General features: G+C 47.3%; 1 protein-coding gene across 1 annotated transcript in view; it reads right to left on the bottom strand.

Moving 5' to 3' along the window:
- Positions 1–306: 306 nt before the first annotated feature.
- The window catches only part of PDPK1 (3-phosphoinositide dependent protein kinase 1), a 99388-nt gene continuing 81945 nt past the window's right edge, over positions 307–17749 (bottom strand). The window contains 4 exon segments of the mRNA XM_006100932.3: positions 307–6035; positions 6735–6887; positions 8495–8552; positions 14891–15108. Of these exon segments, the coding sequence (XP_006100994.2) occupies positions 5919–6035; positions 6735–6887; positions 8495–8552; positions 14891–15108 (546 nt within the window). The 3' untranslated portion in view covers positions 307–5918.

Consider the following 17749-nt stretch of genomic DNA (forward strand, 5'->3'; position numbering starts at 1 on the left):
CAGCAAGCCTTGCTACCTTGCACCAGAAGCATTGGCCTTTACTAAGATCCTCCGAGCTGTCCAGCACATTCAGTGCCAGCCCCCACCTCACTTAGAGGTGCAAGTCCGGAAAAGTGGGAGGCTGTGCCTCTCCCCATGCCCACCCCAGCCATGTGCATGCAGCCTGTGAGCCGTTGCCTTGGGGCTCAAGATGAGCTCACTGGCCTCAGTCCAGCGTGTGCTGTGCACTGACAACGGCTCTGGCCCAAATCCAGGTCACGCCCACTCCAGATCCCCGGCCAAAGGAAAAGCTATGCAGCGATTGTCTACACTCTTCATGCTTTTTTATTACAAGACTACCTCGCATATGTGTAAAATTCATCATCCAGCAACTACATCTAAAGCACAAATATTTGGGAAAAAAAAGATTCATTAAATTATGATATGATTAAATCATCGACCAAATAGAAAATTTATATAATAAAGCCAGAGAAAAAGTTGTAAAATATAGTTTACAATAATTATTCACATTCAAGGCTGTACATCAATACATATAACAACCTGGCCCCAAACATGAATTCAATCCAAATAATTCATATATTAGATTTTAAATAACACAGACTGAATTAGAGGCCAACAATAGCCAGCAAATAATCTTATATAAGAATAAAAATACAAAAGTGTATATCCTAATATCATTGCATTATTTGTTTTTCATAAGTTTTTTTTTTTTTTTTTAAATTTTTGCTTTGCCTGTACATCACAGTTACAGCTACAGACCAGGTAGCGAATATCACACATGTTCTAAGTGACTGCCACCAACCTGAAAGACAACAACAGACTATTGACTCATCCGATTTTGTGTCAAGGAACAGGTACAGCAGCTCTAAATACCACGGAAGTAAATTTTGCCGACGTCCAATCAAACCTATGATGGTGATAGAGGCTTTTCCCCTGCAAAATGAACCCTACCCATGGTCCTTCAGCTAGACAGATTAGACTAGGGTGGATTACACAGCTTAAAAAGGTTTGTTTTTTTGTAAATAGGTCTCTGTACATAATGTTTGGCGTTTGCTCGTATTGAAGAAATGACTTACGGGGAAAGTTCAGGTGTACGAAGGCTTGTTCAGTGGCACACCACAGCTGTCTGAACCAGAGAGAAAACTGCTCTTTGCTGGAACAGCTTCCTCCCCCGACCAGTTCTCCACAGGCAGCCAGATTTCAACCCTGCCGGCAGCCTGTGCCCCTCAGAGGCTCTGGCAGTGACTCCTGCCCTGGCTTAAAGCCCTTGCCCGGGAGGCTGCCCAAGAGGCAGGGCCACACCCACTTGAGTCACCACCCGTTCAGGTTAGGTTTGGATACGAAAAGAAAGAACATGGAAAAGCACGTATGGCAACATCTCCACGAACAATGCCATCTCCAAACTCCTGGCGACTGCATCCTCAGTGTAGACTGGCCAAGGGAGGGGGGTTTGAGGATTCAGAGGAGGGCGGGAGACCTAATTCTGTGCAATTCAGCCACAGTCTTTGGCGGAGCCATGTGGCACTGAGCATGGTACCTAGAAACATTTCTCATGCGTGTTTCCCTTCAGAACCAATGGACCCCAAAGTAAAGTGGAGAAATTAAGAATGAAACCGAATTTGGGTGGTCCGGGCGTGAAGACCACTAGACAACCTGCACCACTGTGGGCGAGGAGAGGGAAGTCCTTAGCCAGGACACTCGCTTTCCACCATGGAAAAGCCTGGCCGTGTGCGCTACTGAACCAAGACCCTCTGACAAAGCCCCAGGATTTGAAGAGCTGGAGGTGGGAGATGGGAGGGGGGGCACACACACTTCTGTAAAACACAACTGTCTGTGGTTTTTTCCAAGTAGAGCTTTCGCTTTTTCACTGATTCCAAACGGCCCAGCATACTCTGAGTCTATAAACTTAATTACAAATCACCCACTAAGCGTGTGGCAAGATCAGGCCAGCACTTTCTATCTCCCGACTGTGCAGATTCAAGTTCAGTACCATTGTGGACACAAAGTACAAGACTCTGAAAATATCACTAAGCACTTGAAAGCCATGGCAGCAGGGGGGGAAAGTAACTAACATGCCAGCACACCAGGTTCTTTCAATGAAGAGGAGGAAATTGACTTTTGGAAAAATCTGTCACAAAAATACTGCAGTCATGACATCATTTTTAACATTAAAAAAGAAAAAGAGCAATCTTATTCAAACACTGTTTGAATAAGAGTTTCAATACAGTTTACCAGAAATTCATTCATTTCTTCAAAATCTGAAGGAAACAACCAAGCAGGTCCTGTTCTAGAACTCTGAGCATCTAAGCAACAGATCAGACAGAGAAATAAATTAATTCCACCTGTGAAACAAACTTTTACTCAAAATACTACTTGTGGGAATGGGGGTAGGAGGGATCAGAGTAAAAAATCAAAGATTTAGAAAGACAGTCATCACAGCATTATTTAAATAGTGAAAAACTAGAAACCACCTAAATGTTTTATAACAGGGAAATAAATTATAAGATTTATAGCCATTCAACTCTACAATCATTAAAAACAATGCTTCGGAATCATTATTCATGACATGGGGAAATGCTTAAGATAAAATAAAAGTGAAAAAAGCTGGATGCACAACAGTATATATTGGCCGTGGCCAGTGTGGCTCAGTTGGTTGGAGCATCATCCTGTGAACCAAAGGGTCGAGGGTTCAATTCTTGGTCAGGGCACATACAAAGGTTTCAGATTCAATCTCCAGTTGGGGGGTGTACAGGAGGCAACTGATGGATGTTTCTTTCTCACCTGAAGTTTCTCTCCCTTCCTCTCACACTAAAAACCAATAATAAAGAGCATGTCTTTTACATTCCCAGTTTAGATGAAAAAAGCAAACAAATTTGGGGCGGAGGGAGGACAGGTTATACACCAAAATGTTCACAGTGGTCTTTTCTTTCTTTCTTTCTTTTTTTTTTTTTTAGAAAACAAATGTTTTAAGAAAATTCGGAGTCACCCAGGGCCCCCTGCCCTGGGTTGGGGTTGGTGTGCGTGCGTGCCATGGGGCCATCTCCTGCAATCCCGTCAGGCCTGGGCCAAGAGGGCTGGAGTAGGTGTAGTTCTCGCCAGCTTTGGCATGACCACAAGAGCCATTTTTTCCAAAGCAAGTCTGTCACGAGCTGTTAGTTAGGTTCAGAATAGCAGGCAGTCAATGGTGCCAATCATTGGTGGGGCTTTGCACTCCACAGGGGGCTGCCCACTGCCCATGGCCCTGGTCAGGTCCACAGAAAGAGGGGAGGAAACCATCCTGTGCAAACCCAGTCTCCTCGTTCCCAGAGACCAACAAGGCACAGTGGAGAGGAGAGCACAGACCTCCTAGCTGTCCTCCCTCCCCTCCGTGCAAGGAGAGGCCGCATGGTAGGGACTGTCTGCAGGTGGTGGTACCTGGTTTGACTTGTCTTTGCCGACTCTAAGACACATGGCTCCTGGATCTATTAAACAAAAGGGCATTTTCTTTCTCACTTTGGGTAAATCCACATTCATATTTCCAGGTATGTCTGTGTATGTACATAGAACCTTGTCCACATCTCAGAATGTAAGGCACCTGCATGCCAAGACGATCGTTGTAAGGATAAATCAGATAAAATTATCGTTGGCGGAAGTATGGGTAAGAGAAGATTACACATGGGCCTTAAAAAAAAAAAGGCCTCTGAGTGAACAGAGAAAGTTGGCTTACAGAGAAGGGCTCAGCTTACACTGGCTCGGGCGAGGGCAGTCACTGCAGCTCTGTCAACTTCGAGCTCAACCCTGAACCCTCATTTCCTGGTTTCAGAGGTTAAGATGGAGCTTGTTGGTTAAGCCCAGGAGGTAGTGGCGCTGTCCAGAAGGCAGAATGCACGGGAGGACTTGTCTCGTGAGCAGCGGCCGAGTGCCCTTATTGAACACAAATACCAGCCGCGCTCGTTCCCTGTAACCAGACACCTGAGGTGATGTGCACAGAAGCTGGCTCCTCACCCTCCTAACAGCACACACAGAGGCAGGGTTTCTGAGAAGACAAATGTCAGCATGGGAGGAAGCCTCAAGTGAAATTCTTGAAAGGGGCAAGTCAGACTCACTTTTTGAAAAGCAGATGAACACAGGCCTTTCAAACGTGAGGAAAAAGAGGAGCAGAGAGGGAGTCTGCGCTAAGGGCAACCCCCCTCCCCCAGACAGATGTGAGCTGTCTGTCTTTTTCTCAGATTTCAGAGCAGAGGACAGGCCCGAACAGAAACCACCAGCAAACCTGGCTACGACCTCTGCTCAGCCCTCTTCCCCGCCCAGCACCGTGAACTCCCCACATCCATACTCCTTCCCAGTTTAAGAACAGCCACTCTTATCACTGACAATGTGAGAAAGGCATCTCTCCTCTCCATCTGGACCACTGGTCACAGAGGGTGATGAACGGTGTGTCTGAGACAGGAGACAGGGCAGTGGTGAGGGGCTTTCCTGTGTGAGCCTTTTGCTCGTGCCTTGGTGAAAGTCTAGGAAAAGGAAAGGTGTTCATCCCCTGGGAGCAGCCTGCAGGGCCTGCCCCTCTCCCCCTGGAACAGAGGACTGCCCTCCAGGGACACCTGGGTAGGGAGAGGAACAGCCAAGCCCCACTGTCTGGGGAGCAGCAGCAAAGAAAATCAAAGAACTAGCAGGACCCGGACCATGTGTAGGTCACAGTAGAGTAGGTGCTGCCTCTAAGCATTGAAAGGAGGGAACCTGAAATGGAAGGAGAGCAGGCTGGGCGCTTGGGTTCAAATGCCAGGCGAGTTAACTCTTTTTTTCCAGGCAAAGTCCACTTGATGGAGACCGGATGGCCTGGCACCATGAGAAGGCATTAGATTCTCACTGTTGGGATGTAAGAATTTTAGGCTGTGAGCATATTCAATCACAACATGGAAAGGGTGCGTGTGCCGGCCGGGAGCCTGCCCTCCTCCCACCACCCAGATGACTGAGTACCGTCCAATTTGTGAGGAGTCTCTTGGCTCCTAATTAACTGGTCTGGGGGGGTCCTGCACACTTCAACCTTTAACAAACGCTCAGGAAGGCTCGTCAGGTCTCACTCCTCCACGTGGAGGCCACCAGGCCCTGTCTGCCTTGCTGCCCTGGTCTCATGAGGCCGGCAGAGCCGTCTGCTGGTGCAGCTGGGGCTAACCGGGCCCACTGCTGACCGTGCTCCCTTCAGCCGTGTGCATGGGTTCCAGCCCCGGAGGGCAACACCGTTCCAAGGGATGATGGATCGGAACCTTGCGGGCAGTGGCTTGTATTTCACCGACAGCCTGTTCCACTTCTCACCACTGGGAGCCTACCTGGCAGTCACAACATGTGGAGCACTTGCAGACAGAAATCCTGCAGCCAGAGCTACTCCAGGAGGAAAGCAAGGGCCCGCAGCACAGGGGATGGGCCATGAGGAAAAGAGCACACAGACAAGAGCCAAGAACCCTCCCACCCCATGGAGATCAGAGGCCGCCCCCTGCAGAGCACACACAACTCCCTGGTGAAGAGTTCCACGATAACCTAGGGGGCAGAGAGAGCCCAGAGATACACCCTGTCCCCTAGGCCACAGCAAGACCAGCAGGTGACCGGGGTGCACGGTGGAGCGCTGGTGACACTGGTCCACTGGTCCAGGTGGGAATCAGGTAGACGTGCACAGCACTGGGTCCTGGCAACAAGGACAGCTCGGGGAGGCCTCCATAGAGCACAGAGAGCAAGCAAAGCGACCCTGAATTCCTGTTCATTATTGGTTTTGTTCTTTGTGTTGTTGGGTATTTTTTTCTTCTTTTCTTTTAAATAAAAAAGCTGCAAGGTTCCACTGTCTACATTCCCCTTGAGATGGCTGGGAGGTGGTCTGGAAGCGTCCCGGATAGCCATGAGCTGCGCTGGGGCGCATGTCCTGGCAGCGAGGGCAGGGCTGTGGGCTGTCACTGCACGGTGGTGTCTGGGTGACTCTGGTATCTGTGCCTCCACACCTCCTGAATCTTTTTGCACCATTTGTGAGCATTCCCGCTCGGGTCCATCAGGTAATACGTCCTGTTTGGCTGCAGAGAAAGAAACCATTTAATGTTCTCAAAGAACTGAGTCTCCCCAAGACCAGCACCTCAACTTGTTGGGGAGAAATCATAGAAAGAAACCATCACCTGGACAGTGTGGCTTAGTGTTTGAGCGCCCACCTATGAACCAGGAGGTCACAGTTCAATTCCCAGTCAGGGCACATGCCCAGGTTGTGGGCTTGATCCCCCGACTGGGGGTGTGCAGGTGGACAGCCAATTGATGATTCTCTCTCATCACTGATGTTTCTATCTCTCTCCCCGTCTCCCTTCCTCTCTGAAATAAAAATATATTAAAAAGGAAGGAAGGAAGGAAGAAAGGAAGGAAGGAAGGAAGGAAGAAAAGAACGAAGGAGGAAAGGAAGAGAGAGAAAGAAAGAAAGAAACCGCCACCCTACTGCAGCCACTGCAGGTACCTCTGGAAGCACATGAACATGTGGATTTCTTCCTTCCACATATGTGCAGATATTAAATATGCAGGTGATGACTTATAGATCCCTCAGGTCACCCCCAAAGTAAAAAAATAAGCACAGGTGTCTCCCAGCTCAGCTCAGGACGGAGCCATGAACGTGGGGCCCTGAGACATGGGAAAGGGGGAGACAAGTGCCTCGACTCCAGCTCCTTCCTTGGGCTACAGCATTTGGATGCTTCAACTGCCTTGCAAAGGAGAATCTATAGAGACAAACTTACTGTGTGGACAAAGAAGGTTTTAAAATTCTTGGCCTCTGGTCGGAGTTCTTGTGACCATGGAATTTCACCTTTCAGGACTTTGTTGACAGGATCCACATAATATAAGTGTGGCCCTTCTGTAAGTAATAACTGTCGCCGTCGTGCAAATAAACCCTGACAAAAAAAAAAGGACCCGCTTGTTAAGGCTCAGAAGTGGGTGATGACAGTGCTTACTGCTGCCTCAGAGGCTGGACTGTCAGAGTAGCTCAGTGCACAAAAACCACTGCCAGCCACCTATCCACTCCCTGGGACAAAGGGAGCGTGCACACCTCATCCCCCATGTGGACCCGGCCTTGGATTAGAGCAGTGATGGCGAACCTTTGGAGCTCGGCGTGTCAGCATTTTGAAAAACCCTAACTTAACTCTGGTGCCGTGTCACATATAGAAATTTTTTGATATTTGCAACCATAGTAAAACAAAGATTTATATTTTTGATATTTATTTTATATATTTAAATGCCATTTAACAAAGAAAAATCAACCCAAAAAATAAGCTCGCGTGTCACCTCTGACACGTGTGTCATAGGTTCGCCATCACTGGATTAGAGTGGAAGCGCTTACTGCTTGGTCTTGGCGATCTGATGTCTTCACCCCCATTTTAGGCGCCCTGACTTTGGTTGCCACGCGCAGGAACAGCAGCACAGGCCAGCCCACCAGCTCAGGTCCCCGTGGCTAAGCAAACTCGGACGGCCCCACAATTAGTGGTCAGCCCGCTGCTTCTTGTGCCTTCTGCTCCACTCTGAGGCACAGAGCTCTGCCTGAGAACCCCCCTTCATGGAGGTTCTTATCCACCGAGGATGCCCCAGGGCGGGTCAGAAATGGGTTTCACAAGCCCAAGCTTAGAAGGGCTTGGGTCAGCAGATTTATGGAGTCGGATATGTTTTGATAAAATTAATCCATAATAAAAAAAAATAATAAAACATAATAAATAACAATTTTCCAAAACAATTTCTAGGCCCGGCCGGTGTGGGTCAGTGGTTGAGCATTGACCTATGAACCAGGAGGTTACAGTTCGATTCCTGGTCAGGGCACATGCCTGGATTGTAGGCTCAATCCCCAGTAGGAAATGTACAGGAGGCAGCCAATTAATGATTCCCTCTCATCATTGATATTTCTCTCTTCTTTCAAATCAATAAAAAAAATTCTTTTTTAAGTTAAAAAAACAAAACAATTCTAATGAAGTATTAGGTGACTGTGGTGATGTCAAGCAGACCCTCCTCAATGGGACAGAACTTTATCGGTGAACCCAGCCTTGTGGAGACACCAGAACCCTGGCTTCTGAGAAGAAATGAGAGAGGCTCTACTTCTGTTCTGCTACAGCTGAAATCTCCCTTAGCTATCAAATCTAGAGATGATCTCTAAGAAGGAAAGATGCTATGTGCGACAAGTTACTGCAGGAACCTGAGAGGAAGGCATGATCCTGAGTAAGAACCAGGAGGGAGCCCTGGCTGGTGTTGCTCTGTGGTTATTAAGTTGGCCCTCACCTTAAAGGTCACGGGTTCAATCCCCTGCCCTGGTCAGGGTGCATGGGGGAGGCAGACAATTGATGAGTCTCTCTCACATCGTTCTCTCTCCCATTCTCTTTTCCTTCCCTTCCACTCACTCGGATAAAAAAAAAAGAAAATCAATGGGAAAAATATCCTTAGGTGAGAATTAACAACAACAAAAGAACCAGGAGGGAGACACAGATGCACAGGAAGGAGCAGTGGGGGTCTGACTTACCTTTCGCTTATCTACTGGACCCATTTTTAGTATTAAATTATTTTCTACAAACTGGTGCCTACAAAAGAAAACAAGAATGAGCACTCACATAAGTCAGAGACAGAAATTCTCCAAACTCCTCCCTTCAAAACAAACCACCCAATGGCATTTGTGAACTTTGCTTTAACCAAGCCTCTCCCTTCACAGATCCAAACTCAGTAACATGAGGAAACTCCAAACGTAACTGAGCACACAAGCACTGTTGCTTTACAGAACTTACATCTGCGGTTGGACCAGAGGCCAGAAATATCACCTGCTGTCCCCTCTCACTTGGAAGCCTTCACACAACCAAGGAAAGGTAGAGGGAGACAGGGCTGCAGAGCTGAGCCCATCACACCAATCCTCGTTACTTTAAACAAAGCAGGACCAAGACACAAAACCCCTCCAAAAGGACAGAGCCTGCTGGGAGTCAACCTGAGGATGAAGCCTGGTGTTCATATGTTACCTCCATAAGCTGGGACCCCAAGTCAGTGTTCGGAATCCACTGAGCCACTTAGGACCATAAATCTCTAAAAGACTCAAGTTGGACTTGGTTTAAGAATATCTCATCTTAACTGGTGGCTCAGTTGGTTAGAGTGCTGTTCCCATACCCAGGGCTGCTGGTTCAATCCCTAGTCAGGGCACATACAAGAATCAAGCAATGAATGCATAAATAAGTGAAATAACAAATCCATGTTTCTTTCTAAAAATCAATTTTAAAAAATCTCATCTGGTGTTTCTACCATAGTAATAAAGCACTTTATTCAAACATGGCAGGAATTTGGAAGAGAAAGCTTCAAATACAGGTGTGTGTTTAAAAAATATATATATTTCAGAGGGAGGGAGAGGGAGAGAGAGATATAAACATCAATGATGAGAATCATTGAACGGCTGCCTCCTGCACTCCCCCTACTGGGGATCGAGCCTGCAACCCGGGCATGTGCCCTTGACTGGAATCAAACCTGGGACCCTTTGGTCCGCAGGCCAATGCTCTATCCACTGAGCGAAACCAGCTAGTGCAAATGCAGGTTTTCATTTAATACACATAATTAGCAAAATATAGGTCTCTTTGATTTCTAAGAGTTTAACAGAAGTTGTTTTAATGTCTTCAGGCTATCTCTTCTGGTTAAAGCTAACAGTTACTGCTTTATGTTCTGATTTTACTAAAATTCCTAATCCAAGGTTCTACTGTAGAAACAAAATATTTTATATTTGAAAACATTTCAGACAACTGTTATATCAAACAGTGACAATTTTAGCTCGTAAGTGAGCGTACCCACATGCTTTTTCGGCTCCTTTTGGGACCTAGTGCATGTTCAAGCAGTGGCCAAGCTGCTGGAACCATGTTCTCCCACTGAGTGTTCCTGGCCTAGCCTGACCCAACCAGACCAACGCCCACTGGGCTTGCCTTGCTGAGACCCCATCACCAAGGAATGAGCCCCAAGCAAACTGATGCAGCATCATGTGGATTTTGAAAATAATTAAGATGAATATTAACAACAAAAAAGGGCTGTGTCCTCTACAAGGGAAAGAACAGTACTTCACTCTCAGAGGCACTTAAAAATAAACAAACAAGCCCCAGCCGGTTTGGCTCAGGTTCGATTCCGGTCAAGGGCACATGCCCGAGTTGTGGGCTCGATCCCCAGTGGGGGATTTGCAGGAGGCAGCCGATCCATGACTCTCTCTCGTCATGGATGTTTCTCTCTCTCTCTCCCCCTCTTTCTTCCTCTCTGAAATCAATAAAAATATATTTAAAAAAGTAAACAAACAAAAACAAAGCTTGAAGCAAAGAGAAAAAACCAAGGAGATTTCTGAAAAGGAAATCTAATGAGGCTCTGCTGCAAGACAGAACTACATGGAAAACAATGGAGCCCAATAGAAAGCTTCTTCTAACTTACAGGCCCTGTTACTTAAGAACTCAATGTATAATAAAGAACCACAAGTTAACAGTAAGGGGAAGACTTTAACCCTTTGCACTCCGAACCATTCTGGACATTGGCTACCAGCTACTCGACGCTACTTTGCGGCGGAAACGTGCATTTACAGACCCTCGTATTATTTAGTATAATTTTGGAACCAAGTAACGTATTATAATGATATTGGACTTACATGAATTGGGTGACATCGAGGAATGTATATTTGCAAAAAAACAATATTTTATTGTTTATAATTTTGTACAGTATGATAAGTTTTGTAACACTCCCCAATATGCATTGCAGGCTCATTAGTGCATGTTTGACAGTAATAAGTGGTTTGACGCCTGCCACCAGGTGTTTTCCTGTTAGAATACACAATGCAGTCCCGTTTTCTTTGTCCCACATCGGGAATATGTAGTTTATTGTTTAATCCGACACAAAACCCGCTGACATTTCTTGTATATATCTTAGTAATTTTACGATATTTTGATTTAATTTCTTGTGCCATTTCAAGATAAAACTTCAGGGAAACATGCATGTCTCAAAAAGTTGCGTTGAAATAACTCAATTCCCCATAATCACTAATAAACTGCAATGTCCCCTGAGAGGGGACATCCGAGTGATATGCTAGAATTCCGATGTCCCCTGAGAGGGGACAGCGGAGTGCAAAGGGTTAATTATACCAGGCAGGGTGGAGGTGTCAATTTAACCTAGGCCAGTTCACGGCCTCAGTTAGCTGGGCTGCTGGGATACTGGGCCAGTGGGCACAAGATCACCATCAGGGAAGTCTGACGGACAGCAAGGAAAGAAAAGACCTTCCAGCATATTTGCAGCCTCACAGGGGTTAACAGGAGAGACAGTTTAAAATATTAAATCAGCCCTGGCTGGTTTGGCTCAGTGGATAGAGTGTTGGCCTGTGGACTGAAGGGTCCCAGGTTCGATTCCGGTCAAGGGCACATGCCTGGGTTGCGGGCTCGATCCCCAGTGTGGGGCATGCAGGAGGCAGCCGATCAATGATTCTCTCTCTCATCACTGATGTTTCTATCTCTCTCTCCCTCTCCTTTCCTCTCTGAAATCAATAAAAATATATTTTAAAAAAATGTTTAAAAAAATAAAATAAAATATTAAATCAAACAAAAGAAGAACTGGAAGGAAAAAAGAAGGGGATATTGGTCAAGCCTACATGAGAAGGGCCACTATTGTTTCTTTTTTTTTTTTCAAATATATTTTTATTGATTTCAGAGAGGAAGGGAGAAGGAGAGAGAGTTAGAAACATCAATGATGAGAGAGAATCATTGATTGGCTGCCTCCTGCATGACCTCCACTGGGGATCGAGCTTGCAACCCAGGCATGTGCCCTTGGCTGGAATCGAACCTGGGACCCTTCAGTCCGCAGGCTGATGCTCTATCCACTGAGCCAAGCCAGCTAGGGCAAGAAGGGCCACTATTTATTTACTATTATTATCATTAAAAAAATTTTTTTTATTGATTTCAGAGAGGAAGAGAAAGGGAGAGAGAGCTAGAAACATCAATGATGAGAAAGAATCATTGATCGGCTGCCTCCTGCACGCCCCCTACTGGGATTGGAGTCTGAAACCCTGGCATGTGCTCAGACCAGAATCCGAACCATGACTTCCTGGTTCATAGGTCCACGCTCAACCACTGAGCCACACTGGTGGGCCAGGGGAGCGGTTCCTTTTTAAAGCTGGAAACAAAATGAGCTACTTAATACAGAGTAACAGACATGACTACATGAGAACAAAAAGAACCTTTAACTACAAAAATAACCAAAATTAACAAGCAAACACACTGGAGAACATTCAGCAAATACAACCATCTGTACTTTATTGAGCATCTACAAAGGGACTGACATAAAAGGCTTAACACCTCAATGACTAAGGATACAAATTGGAAATTCCCAAAAGAGGAATTAAGTGACCCCAAAAGTTCTCAATAAAGAAACTGCCCTGGCCAGTTTCCCAGTGGTTAGAGCATATTCCCCATCAAGGGCACATACCTGGGTTGCAGGTTCAATCCTGGCCCTGGTCGGGGCATGTGGGAGGCAACCAATTGACATGGCTCTCTTGCATTGATGTTTCTGTCTCTCTCTCCCCTTCCCTTTACTTCCCCTCTCTCTCTCTAAAAAAAAAAAAAAAGGAAAAAATATCCTCAGGTGGGGATTAAAAATAATAAAAAATAAAGGTAATCCAAAAGAAAATTTTTTAATTAAAAAAAGAAAAGAAAAAAATAAACTGAGCGCCACTTTCCGTGTTCTATTGAGATGCACTGGGTGCAGGCAAGTGCCATACGGAGGCTGTGGAAGCGCGGTCTCACTCAGCACTGGCACAAAGAGCCTGAAATGAGGAGGACCTGCTGAAAAGGTAATTTGGAAATAATGTCTATCCTAAGGAACAAAAGACAAGCAAAGACCAGAAACACCCACCTTCACAACTGTTATTCACACTGTGAATCTGAAGCCACGAGATGGTTCAGCAACAGAACATTTTGGCGCCACATAGAAACACGCGAGCTCCTTCCTTGTCCCTGCAGAGTGAGGACCCCCAACTGACAGCCACAAGCCCCTCCAGCGCACATGGATACACATTCTCTCTCCCTCTCACACATTCCTGCCAGCACACAGCCACCTATCTCGGCTTCTCTAATGACAGGACACAGGAGAGCCACTGGTGCTCCAGATGGTGAAGAGCTGATGCTGGACTCCTGACCGGACCCAGTGGCTGGGGTAGATCTCCGTCTACTCCTCGAGTCCAGGAGGCAGGACTCAAGGGAGTGGACAGAGATGGTCAGAAGCTCCCTTATTAGCGTCAATACCACAGCCTATTCATTTGGTTAATTAACCAATTAAGTTAAACAAGCTACTAGTTACCCACTTTGACAAGTTTACTTAAAAGAATCCTTTTGATTTTTTACTTCAAAAGGTCAGTTCCTACTCTCCTGAAGAAAACACCCTACCCCCACACTAGGCACCTTTTTCTCTCTGGCAGTTGGCAGGTCCAGTCTGCAGATTCAAAGATGAAAGCAGACCTAAATTAAAGATCTATCTAACTCTTGGCATATAGTTAGCATGCACAAGAGGTTTTACCACAGCCCTTAGATCATACACAGCCTTCTGTCACCCAACCCTCTACAATAGGCCACATTTATCATCACCTCATTACAGATGTCAATGCAGGGGCTGAGGATCTCAAGTTGGTCACAGGCATTTCACAAGGGGTGACAGTGAAAAATCTCCCTTGAAGGATTTCCTGATTCCAAAGCCAGGGCCCTCTCCTCATCACCCTATCCCACCCCACCCAGTCTCCAAGAACACCTGTTTCAAGGATGCAAACCTGAAGCCACCAGCAAGCTAGGGCCATTTCAGGACACAGCCACCCCAGGAGAGCCCAGTGAGCCTGCCAGAGGCCCGATGTGACCACCTCAGGAGGGAACTCCATACCTGGCTTCTACGCAGGTGGAGGAGGAACAAGTGGCCAGTTTGCTCTAAAACACCAGCTCTCAAACCTTCAGAACTCAGAACCCCTTTATACTCTTAAACCTTATGGAAGCCCGAGACTGGTATGGCTCAGGGTCAGCCCATGCACCAAAGGGTCGCCATTTCGATTCCTGGTCAAGGGCATGTACCGGGGTTGCAGGTTTGATCCCTGGCCCTGGTTGGAACACATGTGGGACATGTCTCTCCCACATCGATGTTTCTCTCCCCCTACCCCCCCATTCTTTCCACCCTCTCTAAAAATCAATGGAAAAAATATCCTCAGGTGAGGATTAACAAAAAAATAAAGTCAATTTAAAAAAAAATGCAAAACGTAAGAAAAATAGTCAAAGGACTCAAAGTACCTTGACAAGTAAATACAAATGGCCAACGTATCGAGATGTTTGCTTTGATAAGAAATCAAATGCCAATTCACATGACCCTGTTTTTAGAGCATCAAAATGCTCAAGGGTCGGCATGACCGTTCGGGAAATGGGGTTGTTCACAGGCACTGCAGATACAAAGCACTGCCTTCTTAAATGTGCACGTTCACTCCACCTGCCACCCAGGACTCCACCTTTAAAGAAATATTCAGACAAGTGAGAAAAACTATGTGCAGAGGATGAGTTACAACAGCAAAACCCCTGGAACACCCCAAACATCTCACCAAGGAGCAGCAGTTATTAAATTACGGTGAATCGTGTCTGAACACAGATGCCTGGCCTGCTGAGTCCCAAACGCACTCACTCCCCCTGCCCAACGATTCTTAATACCCACTTGCAGCTGGACCCTTTGAGGGGCCTCACCCCAGAGTGTTATTGGCAGTTTTGGGAGGAGTGAGCTGGTGCTGAGCCTCACAGGCAGCGGTAATGAAGACTAGGATGTCTGCTTTCTCTGTTTACCGTGTCTCGCATTCCCTGCATTCTGCTCTGCATTTTTAAAGGGAGTACTACTTATGCCTATAAATTCTTACCAAGGGTTTCCACTGGCCTGCTTCTCCAATAATAACCTCTTCTCATCTTCGGAAAACTGTAAGTCCAGTTCAAAAGAATTAGTGTCCAGGTCATGGATATACTGCTCGATGTTGCTGCCCGCCCTCTGTGGCAGACCGGTGTCTGAGGCAGACAGGGAGTGGGAGGATGATGACGATGACACTTGCATGCAGCCAAACTGGCTCAGGAGATTGTCGTACTGCACAGAGAAGAGGGAGAAGTGAGAACAGCGCCTAATGTTCCCTAGGGTCCAAAGATGCAGACAACACTCTGACCTACGCTATACCAGCAAGCTCACGGCCTGAGGGCCTCAAAGCCCAGATGGGAGATGAGCCTCAGGGCTGTAGCCCAGTTCTGCTTCTCCTGTTAAGTGTGGGCTGCTCTTTCTCCTCCACTGGATGGCTGGCCACTAAATCAAGGCAGGCCTGGATCCCTCCCTCTTTCCGAGGTGAACATGAGAAGATGCTCACCCCAGAGAGCAGCTAACCCTCAGCTTTCATCTCCAGGAAGGGAAACTTCTATAAGTCCCCATGCTGCCCCCCCTAGAGGGGGTTAGGAAGAGGAGGGATGGGCACCTATGGCCCCGGAGAACCCACCCTCCGGGGTGCAGAGGCTCAGTGGCAGGAGTTCAGAGCCCTCCTCCTTTAGCCCTGTGGTCCTATGTCTCTGAGTCTATGGCTGTCATTATATATTCCAATGTGACTGAGTTCAATTAAAAATAAAAATATACTCCTTTTCATCTCAGCAAAGATTAATTAAGCTTGATATAGACAGAGTTGCCTGCTATTCTGGAGAAAACTACAGACACTGGTGACACAGAAAATGGAATGACTCACAAATGTACCAAAAGGCAGGGGCTGTGTACTCGCACCCTCCTAGGCTGCTGAACGGGCCAGAGAGCCCCAGCAAAGACCTGGAGAGAAGTGGGCACCCAGCCTCTCCATGGCTAACAAAGAGGAAAAGGAAAAACGCCACCAGAAACAGGTGAGATGAGAATGCAGTGCATCCTTCCAAGTTCCCTGTGGCTCTAGAGCAGTGGTTCTCAACCTTCTGACCCTTTAAATACAGTTCCTCATGTTATGACCCAACCATAAAATTATTTTCGTTGCTACTTCATAACTGTAATGTTGCTACTGTTATGAATCGTAATGTAAATATCTGATATGCAGGATGGTCTTAGGCGACCCCTGTGAAAGGGTCGTTCGACCGCCAAAGGGGTCGCGACCCACAGGTTGAGAACTGCTGCTCTAGAGGGACGACTCCCTCCTGCAGACCCAGAGCCCACCCTCCTCATGTGTGGCCCCAAACAGCCTTCACCCATGTGCTCACACAGCTTCAACAGCAGCCTCAGCCCTGCCCAGTGGCTCCCAGGTAGGAGTGACCCTAGTGACACTCCTGGGGCCCCTCCTGGAGCATTCTCCACTTCCTCTCTGAAAACTGCCCCAAGGCCACCTCTGGGCAGTGTCTCTCAGCTTACAGAGGCTTCCATAAGCTTCTGTGGGTGTCTCAACAAACCTGCGAAGCCAGTGAGATGACTGGTACCACCATCTCCATTTCTGCAACAGGGAAATAAGGCTCAGAATGGGCCCAAGGTCACAACCTGAGGGCCAGTGCAGAATTCAGAACCAGACCCCTGCGTGTTTCCAATGCAGGGACTGCCTCGCTCCCATGGTGGAACTGCTAGCTGACCACCATGACCACTGCTTGCTGGGTGAGTCCTATCTTGGGGGCTCCATTGTACTGTCCCAGGGAAAGCTCCAGGTGCTCTATTTCTGCACTCCATTCTTCTCCCCTCAGCAGCACCTAGTACAGACGAGCAGCACAAACCCCAAACCTAGAAAGGACAGGTGACAAGGAGTGACAGTGGCTGGAGTGGAGGTGCTCACCAACGCAGTGAGGAAACACCGGACTGTGCTGAACACTGAACTTTTCTCCAGGGGCCACCTGGAGTCCAGACATGAGCATCACCATCAGCCACCAGCATGGGGTTAGGAACACAGATGAGAACAGGGTGCCTGCTCTCTTCACTCCCTGAATAAAGATAGTTTCTGCTCCTCTCATTCACAGGGAAGTCCCCTTCCTGCTGAAAAGGACACTAGACTCTCCTGGAGCCTCATGGGTGGTGAGATTGTCCCCTGTGACACATGTCTACCTCTGCAGTAAGGAAGTACCTCCTTGAGCAGGTTTTCTCTGTATTTGATACCTTTCCAGGTCAAAGTCTTTTCAAGGTTCACTAAACTGTCCAATTGTGAAGGGTGGTATAGGGAGCTCAGGCCGAATACTTTCCAAGGCTTTCAAACCACACAGCCTTCAAAGCTGAGGATGAGCCACCTAACAATAAGTTGTTAACCTGTAGAGCCAGTTTGAGATGGCAACATTTGAGCACCAAGAAGCCAGAGCACTTGACATGGCGAAGGCAATAAAACTGCAGACAGAAAGCCTGAAAAAGACACTCAAGAGTGTGTACACGCATACACAAACACGCACATGTACATACGCACACAGGCTACATGAAGCTGAGCTCCCCAGACACTGAGATCCGAGACAGCTGTGCCCTCCATCAGAGCTCAGCTCCATTAGAGCTCAGTCAGCCAAACATGCTGCTTCCCTGGACACCCCTGCCAAAGGCACTGGACTGGAGACACTAACATACTCCTACTGTCTGTGCCTTAGGAATAACAAGGCCGGGGGAGGAAGTCCTGGGGACGAGCCTTCTGCAGTCTGCAAACACGGAGGCCGCAGCTACTGCAACGGGGAAGCAGGTCAGGCTTCCTTCAAGTCTGGGCACAAAGGATATTTCAGGGGAAGCAAAGGGGGATGTGTTGCTTACAACAATAAGC

Source organism: Myotis lucifugus, unplaced genomic scaffold, assembly GCF_000147115.1.
Source record: "Myotis lucifugus unplaced genomic scaffold, Myoluc2.0 scaffold_332, whole genome shotgun sequence".
Lineage (NCBI taxonomy): Eukaryota > Metazoa > Chordata > Mammalia > Chiroptera > Vespertilionidae > Myotis > Myotis lucifugus.